General features: G+C 31.2%; 1 protein-coding gene across 1 annotated transcript; it reads left to right on the forward strand.

Annotated features, from left to right (window-relative positions):
• Window positions 1-8,801: 8,801 nt before the first annotated feature.
• On the forward strand, window positions 8,802-15,702 carry LOC123294084 (polycystic kidney disease 2-like 2 protein). Its single transcript, XM_044875165.1, has 9 exons — window positions 8,802-8,939; window positions 10,844-10,942; window positions 11,672-11,838; window positions 12,025-12,255; window positions 12,481-12,709; window positions 14,207-14,309; window positions 15,208-15,312; window positions 15,410-15,506; window positions 15,606-15,702. Exons 1-9 carry the CDS (start codon window positions 8,802-8,804, stop codon window positions 15,700-15,702), a joined length of 1,266 nt encoding a protein of 421 aa, XP_044731100.1.
• Window positions 15,703-15,818: the final 116 nt, after the last annotated feature.

Consider the following 15,818-nt stretch of genomic DNA (forward strand, 5'->3'; position numbering starts at 1 on the left):
TTGGAATTCTTTCATTAAATTAAATACTGAAAAAAGAAAAGATTTAGTAAATAAGGGATTGGCGCCGAAAATACCGGAAAAAGAGTTCAAATCAATGGATGACGCAATGAAGCATCAATTGATTTCTGAAAACATAGCTCCAGAAATATCTTGGAACACTTTTCAGAATTTGAATACGAATATAAAACGTGGATTAACAGAGAAAGGTTGGGCTTCAAAAACACCACAGCAGGCTGAATTTAAGAGAATGAATAGCCAACAGCAACTTCAATTAATAGAAAGAGGCCTTACTCCGGAATTATCCTGGAACTCGTTTAATAAATTAAATCCAGAGTTGAGAAATAAATTAATAGGGAGAGGAATGGCTCCGAATCTTCCAGAAGATCAATTTCTTTCCTTAGATGACGTTGTAAAGAAGCAATTGATATCTGATAACTTAGTTCCCGCAATATCTTGGAATTCATTCAGCACGTTGAATCCTGAAATAACAAAAGAATTAGTGAAAAAGGGGTTAGATCCAAAACCTCCGCCAACTAGTTTGAAAAAATCGAATAGCGAGAAGCACGGTTCTTTAATGAAGGATGAATTATTAGGGCAAATATCTTGGAGTTCCTTCATTAAATTGAATCCCGAAATGAGAAAAGATTTAGCAAAGAAGGGATTGGCGCCGAAAATACCGGAAACAGAGTTCAAATTAATGGATGACGCAATGAAGCATCAATTGATTTCGGAAAACATAACTCCAGAAATATCTTGGAACACTTTTCAGAATTTGAATACGAATATAAAACGTGGATTAACAGAGAAAGGTTGGGCTCCAAAAACACCACAGCAGGCTGAATTTATGAGAATGAATAGCCAACAGCAAATTCAAGTAATAGAAAGAGGCCTTACTCCGGAATTATCCTGGAACTCGTTTAATAAATTGAATCCAGAGTTGAGAAATAAATTAATAGGGAGAGGAATGGCTCCGAATCTTCCAGAAGATCAATTCCTTTCCTTAGATGACGATGTGAAGAATCAATTGATATCTGATAACTTAGTTTCCGCAATATCTTGGAATTCATTCAGCACGTTGAATCCTGAAATAACACAAGAATTAGTGAAAAAGGGGTTAGATCCAAAACCTACGCCAACTAGTTTTGAAAAATCGAATAGCGAGAAGCACGGTTCTTTAATGAAGGATGGAATATTAGGGCAAATGTCTTGGAGTTCCTTCATTAAATTGAATCCCGAAATGAGAAAAGATTTAGCAAAGAAGGGATTGGCGCCGAAAATACCGGAAACAGAGTTCAAATTAATGGATGACGTAATGAAGCAGCAATTGATTTCGGAAAACATAGCTCCAGAAATATCTTGGAACACTTTTGAGACTTTGAATCCGAACATAAAACAAGAATTAACAGAGAAAGGCTGGGATCCAAAAACGCCAAAACTGGTTGAATTTATGAGAATGAATAGCCAACAGCAACTTCAATTAATAGAAAAAGGCCTTACTCCGGAATTATCCTGGAATTCGTTTAACAAATTGAATCCTGAATTGAGAAATAAATTATTAGCGAGGGGAAAGGCTCCAAATATTCCAGGAAATCAAGTCCTTACAGTAGATGACGATGTGAAGATGCAACTGATATCTGATAGCTCAGCTCCCAAAATATCTTGGAATTCATTCAACAAGTTGAATCCCGAGATAAAACAAGAATTATTGAAAAAAGGCTTAGACCCTAAACCTCAGCCAATTGGTTTGAAAAAATCGGATGGAGAAAAGCACGATTCTTTAATGAAAGAAGGAATATTAGGGCAAATGTCTTGGAATTCTTTCATTAAATTGAATCCCGAAATGAGAAAAGATTTAGCAAAGAAGGGACTGGCGCCGAAAATACCGGAAAAAGAGTTCAAATTAATGGATGACGCAATGAAGCATCAATTGATTTCGGAAAACATAGCCCCAGAAACATCTTGGAACACTTTTCAGAATTTGAATACGAATATAAAACGTGGATTAACAGAGAAAGGTTGGGCTCCAAAAACACCACAGCAGGCAGAATTTATGAGAATGAATAGCCAACAGCAAATTCAATTAATAGAAAGAGGCCTTACTCCGGAATTATCCTGGAATTCGTTTAATAAATTGAATCCAGAGTTGAAAAATAAATTACTAGCGAAGGGAAAGGCTCCAAATATTCCAGAAGATCAATTCCTTTCCTTAGATGACGATGTGAAGAAGCAATTGATATCTGATAACTTAGTTCCCGCAATATCTTGGAATTCATTCAGCACGTTGAATCCCCAAATAAAACAAGAATTAGTGAAAAAGGGGTTAGATCCAAAACCTCCACCAACTGGTTTGAAAAAATCGGATGGAGAGACGCACGGTTCTTTAATGAAGGATGGAATATTAGGGAAAATGTCTTGGAATTCTTTCATTAAATTGAATCCTGAAAAAAGAAAAGATTTAGCAAATAAAGGATTAACACCGAAAATACCGGAAAAAGAGTTCAAATTAATGGATGACGCAATGAAACATCAATTTATTTCTGAAAACATAGCTCCAGAAATATCTTGGAACACTTTTGAGACTTTGAATCCGAACATAAAACAAGAATTAACAGAGAAAGGTTGGGATCCAAAAACGCCAAAACTGGTTGAATTTATGAGAATGAATAGCCAACAGCAACTTCAATTAATAGAAAAAGGCCTTATTCCTGAATTATCCTGGAATTCGTTTAATAAATTGGATCCAGAGTTGAGAAATAAATTACTAGAGAGGGGAAAGGCTCCGAATATTCCAGAAGATCAATTCCTTTCACTAGATGACGATGTGAAGAAGCAACTGATATCTGATAACTTAGCTCTCGAAATATCTTGGAATTCATTCAACACGTTGAATCCCGAAATAAAACAAGAATTATTGAAAAAAGGCTTAGGCCCGAAACCTCCACAACTTGGTTTGAAAAAATCGGATGGGGAGAAGCACGGTTCTTTAATGAAGGAAGAAATATTAGGGCAAATGTCTTGGAGTTCTTTCATAAAATTGAATCCCGAAATGAGAAAAGATTTAGCAAAAAAGGGATTAGCGCCGACAATACCGAAAAAAGAGTTCAAATTAATGGATGACGAAATGAAGTATCAATTGATTTCTGAAAACATAGCCCCAGAAATATCTTGGAACACTTTTGAGACTTTGAATCCGAACATAAAACAAGAATTAACAGAGAAAAGGTGGGCTCCAAAAACGCCACAGCCAGTTGAATTTATGAGAATGAATACTCAACAGCAAATTCAATTTATAGAAAAAGGCCTTACTCCGGAATTATCCTGGAATTCGTTCAACAAATTGAATCCAGAATTGAGAAATAAATTATTAGATAGGGGAAAGGCTCCGAATATTCCAGAAGATCAATTTCTTTCAGTTGATGACGATGTGAAGAAGCAATTGATATCTAATAACTTTGTTCCCACAATATCTTGGAATTCATTCAACACGTTGAATCCCGAGATAAAACAAGAATTATTGAAAAAAGGCTTAGACCCAAAACCTCCACCAACTAGTTTGAAAAAATCGGATGGAGAGAAGCACGGTTCTTTAATGAAGGAAGGAATATTGAAGCAAATGTCTTGGAGTTATTTCATTAAATTAAATCCCGAAATGAGAAAAGATTTAGCAAAGAAGGGATTCGCGCCGAAAATACCGGAAAAAGAGTTCAAATTAATGGATGACGCAACGAAGCACCAATTGATTTCTGAAAACATAGCCCCAGAAATATCTTGGAACAGTTTTCAGACTTTGAGTCCAAACATCACACGTGAATTAACAGAGAAAGGGTGGGCTCCAAAAACGCCACAGCCAGTTGAATTTATGAGAATGAATACTCAACAGCAAATTCAATTTATAGAAAAAGGCCTTACTCCGGAATTATCCTGGAATTCGTTCAACAAATTGAATCCAGAATTGAGAAATAAATTATTAGATAGGGGAAAGGCTCCGAATATTCCAGAAGATCAATTTCTTTCAGTTGATGACGATGTGAAGAATCAATTGATATCTGATAACTTAGTTCCTGTACTGTCATGGCACACGTTTAATAAACTCAAACCAACAATGCAAGAAGCTTTAATCCTCAAAAGGCAAGTTCCAAAAATACTAGAAAAAGATTTTATTTTAATGGACGATGAATTGCAGGAACTAGTAATTACTGAAAACTTATATCCAGACTTATCTTGGTTTACCTTTAAAAATTTGAGTCCCTCTGTTCGACGCAAATTAAGCAGCAAAGGTGGGACATTTAAGATCCAAAAACAAGATTTTGAAGAATTGAATGACGAGGAAAAGAAGCAAATAATCGACAATGAGCTAGCGCCAAGGTTATCTTGGAATTCTTTCAATAAACTTAATAGTGACTTTAAAAGAAGCTTATTAAAGAAAGGTTTAGCACCAAAAATAACTCAAGAGGAGTTTAATTCTATGGATGATGATCTTAAGCTACAAATAATTTCAGAAAATTTAGCTCCAGCAATATCTTGGACCCATTTTGCAAATTTAACTCCCAATATCAAGCGTAAATTAGTAAATAAAGGTTTGGCACCCAAGATTCCAAAACAAGAAATAGCAAAAATGAATGACGATGCTATAAAGCATTTAATAAATGAAAGATTAATCCCAGAGTTATCTTGGAATTCGTTTAGTAAACTTAATCCCAATGTGAAGTGGTATTTGGAAAAAAAGGGCTTAACACCTAAACTAACAGAAAATGATTTCTTAATTATGGATGATGACTTAAAAAGAAAATTAATTGCTTCTAACTTAGTTCCGAAAATATCGTGGAATTCTTTTCTCAAATTGAGCCCAGATATAAAGCATCATCTAATAAAAAGAGGGTTGGCCCCTAAAATTCCTAAAAATGATTTTAAAAAACTAAATGACGCACGAATGAAACAAATCATGGAAGAAGGTTTAACCCCGGAGTTATCTTGGAATACGTTTAATAACTTGAATTTGGAAATTAAAAAAGATTTGATATATTTGGGATGTGCACCTAAAATACCAGAAAAAGAATTCAATTTGCTTAGTAATGACTTAAAAAGACAATTAATTTCTGATAACTTAGTTCCAAACATATCTTGGAACAGTTTCAGAAAGTTGGATCGGGAAATAAAACATGAGCTAATTAAAAAAGGACTTGCTCCTAAAATACCACCAAAACAATTTGGAAAAATGGATCAAGATGAAATGTTGCAGTTAATTGGCGAAGAGTTAGGTCCAAAATTGTCTTGGAATTCATTTAAACTAAGCCCTAGAACAAGAAGTCAGTTAACAATGGAATCAGAACATGAGTTATTAAATGAGGGATTGGCTCCTAAATTTCCAAAGCATAAGTTGGAAAAATCAAGTTACGAGAATTTGAAACAAACAACTGATGATTTTTCTCCAAAAATGTCTTGGATTAATTCCAAAATAAAATTGGAGTTAAAGAAAAAAGTGTCTGTTCCTAAAATAACAGAAGAAGAATTTAATAAAATGAATGATGAGGAAAGGAAACAGTCAATTGTTAACCGATTAGCTCCAAAGTTATCTTGGAATTCATTTAATAAACTTAGCCCAGACATAAGAAAAGATTTAATAAATAAAGCACTTGAACCAAAAATATCGGAGAAAGAATTCAGTTTAATAGATGATGATGTACAGAAACAATTAATTTCTGATAACTTGGCCCCAGAGATTTCATGGGATACTTTCAAAAATATGAATTCCAAAGTAAAACTAGAATTAATAAAAAAAGGTCAGGCTCCTAAAATACCAGAACATGAGTTTAAACAAATGAATGACGAAAAGATTAAACAATTAATAGCTGAAGGGTTAGTCCCAACGTTATCTTGGAAATCTTTTTATGACTTGAACCCTTCAATAAGAAAAGAGTTGTTGCGAAAGTCGCTAGGGCCAAATGTATCAGAAACAGAATTCAGTTTAATGGATGATGATTTGAAGAAACAATTGATTTCTGACAACCTAGCCCCAGAAATATCATGGACTACATTCAAAAAATTTAGTTCCCAAATAAAATTAGAATTAAAGAAGAAAGGGTTGGCACCCAAAATACCAAAGGATGAATTTAACAAAATGAGTGATGAGATGAAACAGACAATGGCTAAAGGATTAGCGGTTCAATTGTCTTGGGATTCATTTTATGATGTGTGCTTTGAAATAAGAAAAGATTTGTTTCGTAGAGTATCAACAGATCCAAAGATTACAAAAAATGAACCAAATTTAATGGATGATAAAATAAGGAAACAATTGATTGCTGACAATTTAGCAATGAAAGACGATATTCGAGAAAAAATATTGATGACTAAACTGTCTTGGAATACTTTTAACAAAATGGATGACACTATTAAATATGATTTATTGAAAAAAGGCTTAGCACCTAAAGTACCAAAGAATGATTTCTTTAAAATGAATTATTGTAAAAAGATAGATATGATCTCGAAAGGGTTATCTCCCGTGTTGTCTTGGAGAAGCTTTTCTAAATTAGATGATGATGTTCAACGGAAATTAATTGATAAAGGTGTGGCGCCTAAAATTCCAGAAATTGATTTTTATGTAATGAATGACAACAATAAACGAGAAATGATTGTCAAAGGATTAATACCAGAGCTCTCCTGGGAAAATTTTAATAAACTTAGTGATTATATCAAACGAATTTTAATATGTAAAGGAGTGGCGCCCAAAGTTCCTATTGATGAATTCAATCAAATGGATGAAATTACAAAACGAAATATGATAGCTAAAGGTTTATGCCCACAATTACCCTCAAAAGTATTTAACGAAATGAGTGATTTAGTTAGAAAAGAATTAGCTCAAAAAGGACTATCACCAAAATTACGTGATTGCATCCATGAAAATAAATCGACAGATCCTTCAAATGCATTACAAAATCGATGTCGTAAAATTACTACCCCTACAAAATTAAATCAATCTGCTTGTGTATCAGCTAAAAAAAATTTAACCAACCAAAAAAAATGTATTAGTAAACAATTTTCATTTGAAACAACCACACGAAAATCTGATCAGTCTTCAAATACATGTCCTTGTAGTAGAGCAAATTGTATAAAATTCAAACAAATAACGTGACCATCATATTTATTTTCTTATAATAAAAGAAAAACAAAGGATAACTTTTCTTGATTCATGTCTCATTCGAAGTATTGAATACATAATTGCCAACATAATTAGAATGTGAAAAAATTCACGGCAATTTGGCTCAAAAAATTGTATTTGTATAAACAATCACATATATGTGTTCTGATGCACCAAGCATTAAAAAGGCAGAATTACGGTTTGTGGGACTCTAACTAAAAATACATAATCAAAAGAAGGATCTCAGTTTGAGTCTAAATTCATCCTTCCATCATTTTATTAATATTAAGAAGAAAAAATAACTTTTAAATGGTATGAAATCTACAGTTCATGGTAAGGATTTGGTGAAGAAGTTAGCAAGTAAGAAAATAATGAAATGGGATAATTGAGCGAAAACAAATCGTAAACAATCCACATTAGAGATAATATATACTCAATAATAATTATACTAAAAGAATAAATAATGAAAATTAAAAAAATTGATCTTGTAATTCGTATAAACACGACATTTGATACTTTAAGAAATATCATAAGCATGTTAAAATATTCTCATATAAATTCAGGAAAATATGAACTTAAAATAATTGATAGTTTTATTTTGCTATTTTTTCCACAATTTGTTTCTCAAATAATGTACCCGCGTTAACAGAACAGTGCTGTTGTTTTTTGTAAGCAAATAAATAAATAAAATTTGTGTATTTGATTTTTTAAGTTCATTTATTATATGTTTGCAATCGTACTTGAATCATAACCAAGAACACTCTCGATCAAATTACTTTTTAAAGAAAGAAAAAATCAAAATCTGTTCATCCGTTTAAGACCTACGATACCACAGACAGGTACACAAACACGTTAAGCTTATAACGCCCCTCTTTTTAGTCGGGGGTTAAATATATTTTATTGAGAATTTTAAGGAAATTCATATATTAGCTTTGTTTCAAGGAAGCATTTGCAAACAGAATTTTTATTCATCCATGTCTTGTAGTTGAAGGAGTTAATTTGAATAGACTTTTTTCACATTTTTTTTTCTTTATTTTAAATGAAAGTAAATGTCTTGATAAATGGGCAAATTTTTTCCCCCGATTTTTTTGAAGCCATTTGACCGAGAAAACAGACAATGAAAATCATTAAAATTCAAATTGGCGAAAACGATCCGGAAACGCACGATGTTACACGAAGGTTAGTTTGACGTCATTTAAAGTTGATAATAGTGATATATTAATACAACTGTTGACACTGTTTTATTGTCATTGCTTGTCGGATTGACATCACAGATCTCGTGTGCGGTGAAGCCAAAAAAAAAATCGTTTTAAAATATTTCAAATATTGTGACTTTTTAACAATTTTTTTCATAGTGTTTTTATTGTTAAAAATGCGTAATATTTAAGTTACAGGCTCTACTCGACCTATATTTTTCATATAAAATTATCAAAAAGCATTTCTGTTTTTCATGAAAAAGTTCTATTCACAGATTATAATTTTTATTTATGTAATAAACTTATAATCTGTGTTTGAATTTTAATTACGCGCATAATTGGTCCATTTTTTATAGGTACAGGCTGTATTTAGATCTAGATATCGTCGATTTTTCAACGAATTTCCGCATTCTTATCAAAATGCCTAGTAACACAAAATATTTGCATTGAAAAATAAATTTCTTTTGACAATGGCTGATGAATCTGAAAACCAGGATGAATCTAAAGATAAAATGGAAGTAGATGATAGTTCTCTAACTTCCACAGACGAAAGCTTTTCAATTGAGTCTGACAAACCATCGTACAAGGAAAAACCAACACAACGTTCTGTAAAAAATAGTAGGTGACAGTTAATAAGACATTTTATAGAATATTAAGTACCTATTCTTTTTTTGAGGTGATAATAATTGAGCTTTTGTTTTCTTTTTTGCAGTTTTTTGGCCCACAGACCAAATTGGGTTATCATATGAAATTGATGGTGCTCTATTGAAAACACATTTGACTGCGTTTTTTCTAGTAGGAATATTCATGATTGTTTTAATATATGGTAAATGTTTACTAATAAGTATTATCAAAGATAATAAATCCGAGCTCTAGAATTTTTCGAAATAAGTTTCGATTTTTGCCCCAGTTTCCTAGATCTTTTTTTAAAATTATTATCGGTATGAGTTAGCTAATCGTAATTACTTTTATGGATAGCGTATGTTACTCAGTGTTTATTTGGTGACCGTTTGGATAAGCTTATAGACCTTTTTCATGAAAAACAGAAATGCTTTTTGATATTTTTTATGAAAATATAGGTCGAGTAGAGCCTGTAACTCAAAAATTACGCTTTTTTAACAATAAAAACACAAATTGTTAAAAAGTCACAATATTTGAAATATTTTAAAACGATTTTTTTTGACTCCACCGAACACGTGATCTGTGATGACAATCCGACAAGCAATGACAATAAAACAGTGTCAACAGTTGTATTAATATATCACTATTATCAACTTTAAATGACGTCAAACCAACCTTCGTGTAACATCATGTGTTTCCGGATCGTTTTCGCCAATTTGAATTTTAATGATTTTCATTGTATATTTTCTCGGCTTCAAAAAAATAGGGGAAAAAAATTAGCCCATTTATCAAGACATTTACTTTCATTTAAAAAAAAGACAAAAAAAAATGGGAAAAAGGTCTATTCATACCGATGATGACTACTTGGTAGTCGAAATATGTATTTATATAATTAAAAAATTGATCTAGGAAATCGGAGCAATAATCCAAACACTTATTTCGTATACTAATGGAATGTTTGTGTATACAATCAAACCTCGTCAGTTACAGTTTTTATAACAAATATTTATAATTAATTGAATCTGTTGTAGTAATTCATTCAGAATTTAGTCAAGCAATGTATGATATGAATTCAGTAATGAACACTCGTTTTGGTTTAAAGAATTTTACAGTTGACAATGAAATATACTTTCTGAAAGATGTTGCAATTTTTGACCATGTTTATTTGGTAATATAATTAAATTTAACTTGTTTACGTTTACTATTCACACCGTGCGAGAGTTTTATAGGAGGCGTTTCCATGGTCACGATACACTGCTTTAATTATACAATTGTATGGATGCATATATAATTGTATGGATTGCATTTATGACTTACATTGAAAATTTAATATTATTGTCTCACAAATTTAAATAAATAATTATGATAATTTACATTTAAAAAATAATATTTGTGCAATTTGATTTCTTCTTTTCACAATTTTTAATGCATTAAGTTTAATTAATTAATGTTTTTCAATAATTTTTTTATTTGACATTTTCTATAACATTAACATGTAAAGAACAGCAAATTAGTCATAACAGCCTCCTTTATCGCCAAAATTTTTCACTGGAAGCACTGGCATCGATTTTATTGTCCCTACCATGACTACGCACACAACAAATAGCGCAGTAAAAATAAAAATAGGGGGAGGGAGGGAAAATGTTCATTAATTTAAGTATGCAATTTTCAAATGTTACAAAGGGACGTTATAACTTTTGTGGAGACCTTTCTGTAAAACACTGCACATTTTCTAAAAAAGTTGATTTTCTTACTTTTTGAAGTGGGTCATTGCTCCGAGCTTGAGTATATCCACTGCTGAAATTTTAATTCTTTTTAATTTCGAAAACCAATAAATTTACACCATTATTTTAAATAATAATAATCTAATATTCCTTATTTCTACATTTAGTATTTGTCTAAAATATTGGAAGAAGGACCATGGCTAGATTTGCGTGTAAAAAAGAAAGATCCCATAATTTATTTAATGGGTATATTAGAACTACGTCAGGTAAAATCTTAATAATAAGTTCTTATTATTAATTTTATTTATTATAGTCTGGTTTAGATAGAATTGATATCTATAACCTCCTCTATCTCCGAATATGAAAGGAATTTTAAAAAGTCTCGAGAATTTGATCTACAATTCTCTCTAATTTCTTTAGTTTTTGGCCCCGCTCTAAAATATATAAAAATCTGCACCCTGCTTGATTTAGTTTCAATTTTTTTGCTATTATTTATTGGTTTATTTATTGGCTATTATATGTTGGTGTACCCTAAAGGCGATGAGATTCAATTTGCTAGCCAACAAAAGCACTAATTAATTTTCGTACAAATTGAAGATACTTCTTGAAATGTCAAAAGGAACCACTTTTAATGATTATGCATATGTCAACGTAATATTGTAATTTCCGCCAGATTGTAAACTGGTTACAAAAAACTACTCCACCTAGCGTTAACTCAACATCTTTTCACGAAAATATACTCATTGCGTTATGTTTAGTTGGTCTGAGACGATTTAGCACGGCTTTTGGCGGTTTGTGACCCTTCTTTGACACTTATATTTAAGATTGTACTTGAAAGATGCGAGACTTAAAAATGTTACTCGTAACGCCCTTAGAATCTTCATACTGAATATGGTTCGGATTACCTCTGAGTGAATTTGTCCAATGAAGTGGTTTGCAATTATTTCGGAATACCATACATCGTTCAAAAATATAACAGTTTATATTATTAACAGGTACGAATACAAGATGAGACTTGTGAAATTGACGAGCGAATTCAAAACTCAACTGGTTTGATAAAATGCTTCGGAGAATTTGAATTAAAATATGAAGAAACGCATGATGTGCCCATAAAGGATCTAGAAATAAACGATCAACAAATATCTGACAATTATGATTTACCGTAAATTTCACTTTTATTGTAATTTATTATTAATCTAGGCGTTTGACGATTGGTGATAAAGCCTCTTTTCGTAGCCTTTGGATGCCCATGACTGCATCAAAGTTTTTTTAACGATTTATAACGTTTTGGAGCCAATTTTCTATTGACTCTAAAATAATATAAAAAATTTAATCCTTTTTGTTTTAGATTTAAATATCAAGAACAAAACCCAAATATTCCATTATATCAAGGAAAATTTGCTACATATCCACCTGGAGGATATGTTCTAACTCTACCACGGGCTCACTGGGCACAGAAAGCTGCTGTGGATAAATTGCTTTTCCTAAAGCGAAATAATTGGTTAAATCGTAAAACCCGGGCTGTCTTTCTTGATGCAGTTATATATTGCCCAAATACAAATTTAATGAGTTCTGTCAAGTAAGTCGATTTTACTCTTGTAAGTAACATTCCATAACGTTATTGTATTTGCAATAAAATCAGCGGCTCTAGAATTTGTTTTCTCTAAATCCATATCTCTACTGCCAGAATTTCAACAGCTGTGTCTAGAAAAGGACGCTTTCGTAGCTGTTATAACTTGGCCCTCCTGTTGAACTTGAACCATCTTTGTGTATTTAAATTCTTATACGTTTCATTTATCTGCAGATTAGTTTTTGAAGTATCACCAGCCGGTGGAGTGACAGCCCTCTTATATGTACGAACTGCACAAATTTTTTTATTTGTTAACGCATCTGATTACATTAATTTGGCATGCATTGTTTTCTTAACAATTTGCGTTGTTTACTTCATTGTTGAAGAAGTTCGAGAACTGTTTTACTTTAAATTAGACTATTTTTATTATTTTTCTTCCGTAATTGATTTGGGCCTAATTTTTGTAAGTATTTTAATTTATTTGTACTATTCCACGTATTCAAAAATATGGGATAACTCAAAACTATCGTAGTAGAATGATATAGACTAGAAAATTCTTAGAAGAAATATAACATATAATTACTTGTCGAAAAATTCTATATTTTAGAACATTGCGAACGAATATTTATTTTTTATTTTTTGCAATTTTGTTTATAATATAAACTTCAATTAGAGAAGACTATTTATCGTTTTTTATCTTTTGAAAAAAAAGGATATATAAATTTAAACTACCTCGAATAAAAACTTTAATAATTTTACAGCTATATGTATAAAAAGGAAAAGAAAAAGGAAATATTAAAACTTTTATAACTTAAAAAATATTTATAATTTTAGAGCTATATTATGAGCATTTTCTACTTTGCACAAGTTGCAGCGCAAGTAAATCAACGTGTGCAAGAAGTAGTGGAGTATGAACACTATATACCATTCGAAGATATTATAATTAGTAAACAATTTCATAGTCATTGCTTACTAGTTACATTGTTTTTTGCGATATTAAAAATAACAAGATATTTTCCACGGTTTGGAATTCTACATTTATTTACAAAATCTGTCAAACAGGTATACAAATTTATTTTCAATGTCTAGTTCATGTTGTCAATGTAAGCTTGATATATGTGTTCGGCACCCATTCGGATATTTTAGGGAATAAGGGAGTTCGTCAAACATGACACAATGCAGGAGCGAGTAGGTATACCCTTTTATACAGAAAAAAATAATCAATTTTTTACAGTCTGTCAATGAAAAAAGTCAATTTCCGAGAAAAGCTTTTCACTTGTTTAAAAATTCGTATCAAAGGATGTAGATTCTAAAAAAATGAAGAAATAATTCCAGAAATTACTATATAAATGTTTCTGCTTTTTAAAACTTATCAAATTTATTAAAAAGTAATGCAAGCACTCCATTGTTTATTTTAACTTGTTTTTATATATTTTCAGTCGAAAAAGATACTTATTTGGTCAGGATTTCTTTTTTTCTTCTTTAATTGGGTTTTTATACATACTGGATTCATTCTTTTTGGAAGTTTTGTAAGTAATTCTTTATAGTATTTTATTTTCACCTAAAATCACCGTGGAGCGAAAATTGAGTGGAACAAAAAAAAACACGCTTCTTTTACTGTTTTTGCTATATACGTGGCAAGTGGCCTATCGAAAACAGGAATTGGCAAGTGATCTACGAGACAAAACAGTTTGGGAACCACAGATCTAAATAAATGGACAGTATGGAGATCGTAGAGATCAATTCGCGAAATTTAATACCAAATAACGTCAACTCAAAATTTTGCATCTCTTAATTTGAGGAATCTCTCTTTGCTCTCATTTGCTCTGACAACTTTAGCTAGTATAACGTTCGAGTCAAGATCCATTAACAGCAGACCAAGCTCGCATAGTTGAAAGTTGGTGAATTTTTGAGTACATTAATCTCGCTGATAATATGAACTGTTCTTTAATTTTTTTAGCTAGAAGAATATTCATCATTATACAATACATGTATTACACTCATACGATATTTCATGTTTTTGGGTGATTATAGATTACTATGGCAACATAATCCGTTGGTTGGTAAATTATATTTTTTTTCATTTATCAGCTTGAACTATTGGTTGCAAGGAGTAAGTCTAAAATTTTCAGTTTAAGAAGTGTAAAATTTTACATTTCTATGCTAATTCACCTCATTTACAAAGCGTTCACGAAATATCTCACACAAATAGTATTTTCTTTATTTTACAGAAATTTTTATTAATTATTATATATCAATCGTATCTGGTATTCCACACAAGATTATTTTCTGTTCGGGGTATGGTTTTATATCGTTTATTGTGTGGTCTATGTGTTCATTTTTGTCATAAACGTAAATTGGATAAATTAATTGCGAGCATGTGTATACCGAAAGAACATTTAACATTCGAAGATGTCAATACCGTTTTAAAAGTGTATGTAATTTTAATAGCTATTTCTATGAAGGTAGGAATTTAAATTGGGCAAAGTATTTTATCGACCTTTTCACTGAGGAACAGTTTATAATTTATTACATTAGACTATAACCCAAATAGGATAGGGATTGTTCGCTTCTTACCACAAAACAAGCGAATGTTCGACTAGACTATTATTTGACTTGCATCGACATGAAACTTTATATGAAACACAAAGTGTTCGTCAATTGGCGAAAACTAGACGAATGCTCGAGTATTCATTATTCGATGTTCTCGAAATATGGAATATGTGACGCGTCCTTAAACAAAGTTTTAAGATGTATTTATATAAGAGCTGTACAAGCTGCAGCTACAGTCTAAATCCGTTTGCCAGCCTTACACTTTCCATTGCTATCTTCACTGATATTTCGAGGTTGTTTTCCAGCTTTCTCCCAAAGGAGAACTTGGAAACAATTTATTGTGTAACAGAAGAATTGTCAAGTAACACAATTCTAATTAATTTTTCAGGTTTGGTTTTACAAAATTAGAAAGAAATTTATTATTTAAGATGTACACACTTGATTTAAAACAAACAGTAAATGCTAATGAATTGCCGCTATTAATTTCTAATATAATTAAAACACAAGTTGAAGGTATTAATTAACTTTAATCGATCGGGCGATTACAGTCCATTTTGAACATGTCCTAATACAAAAAATCATAATTCTAATTTAATAATTATGACCGTAGATTATGAGAAACATGCAACAGCTAAAGAATCCGAAGACAAGCAAAAACTTTTGATGGAACGTGACGACGAATATACGCCAAAACTTGGTGTAGAAGTGTAAGTCATAGTTTCAAAACTGCTATGAGACCAAAACATTTCATTGTTAACTCCAGCTAATTTTAGTTTGAGTGAAATTAATAAGTTTTATTGCTTTAGTATTGCAACGGAACTTAATCGTCTTGAAACGTACATGGATAAGTTAGAAGAGCAAGTTGAAGCATTGGATTGCCATTTCTTTGAGCGAAATAGATGAGCATGATTATATAGACAAAATCAGAATGTTTAATCTTAATTAAATAATAATAAAAAGTTAATTTTATAATAAAACTTGAATTTTTTTTAAATTATGTAATTGATTTTACAAAGGGT

The sequence above is a fragment of the Chrysoperla carnea genome, chromosome 1 (genome assembly GCF_905475395.1).
Source record: "Chrysoperla carnea chromosome 1, inChrCarn1.1, whole genome shotgun sequence".
Lineage (NCBI taxonomy): Eukaryota > Metazoa > Arthropoda > Insecta > Neuroptera > Chrysopidae > Chrysoperla > Chrysoperla carnea.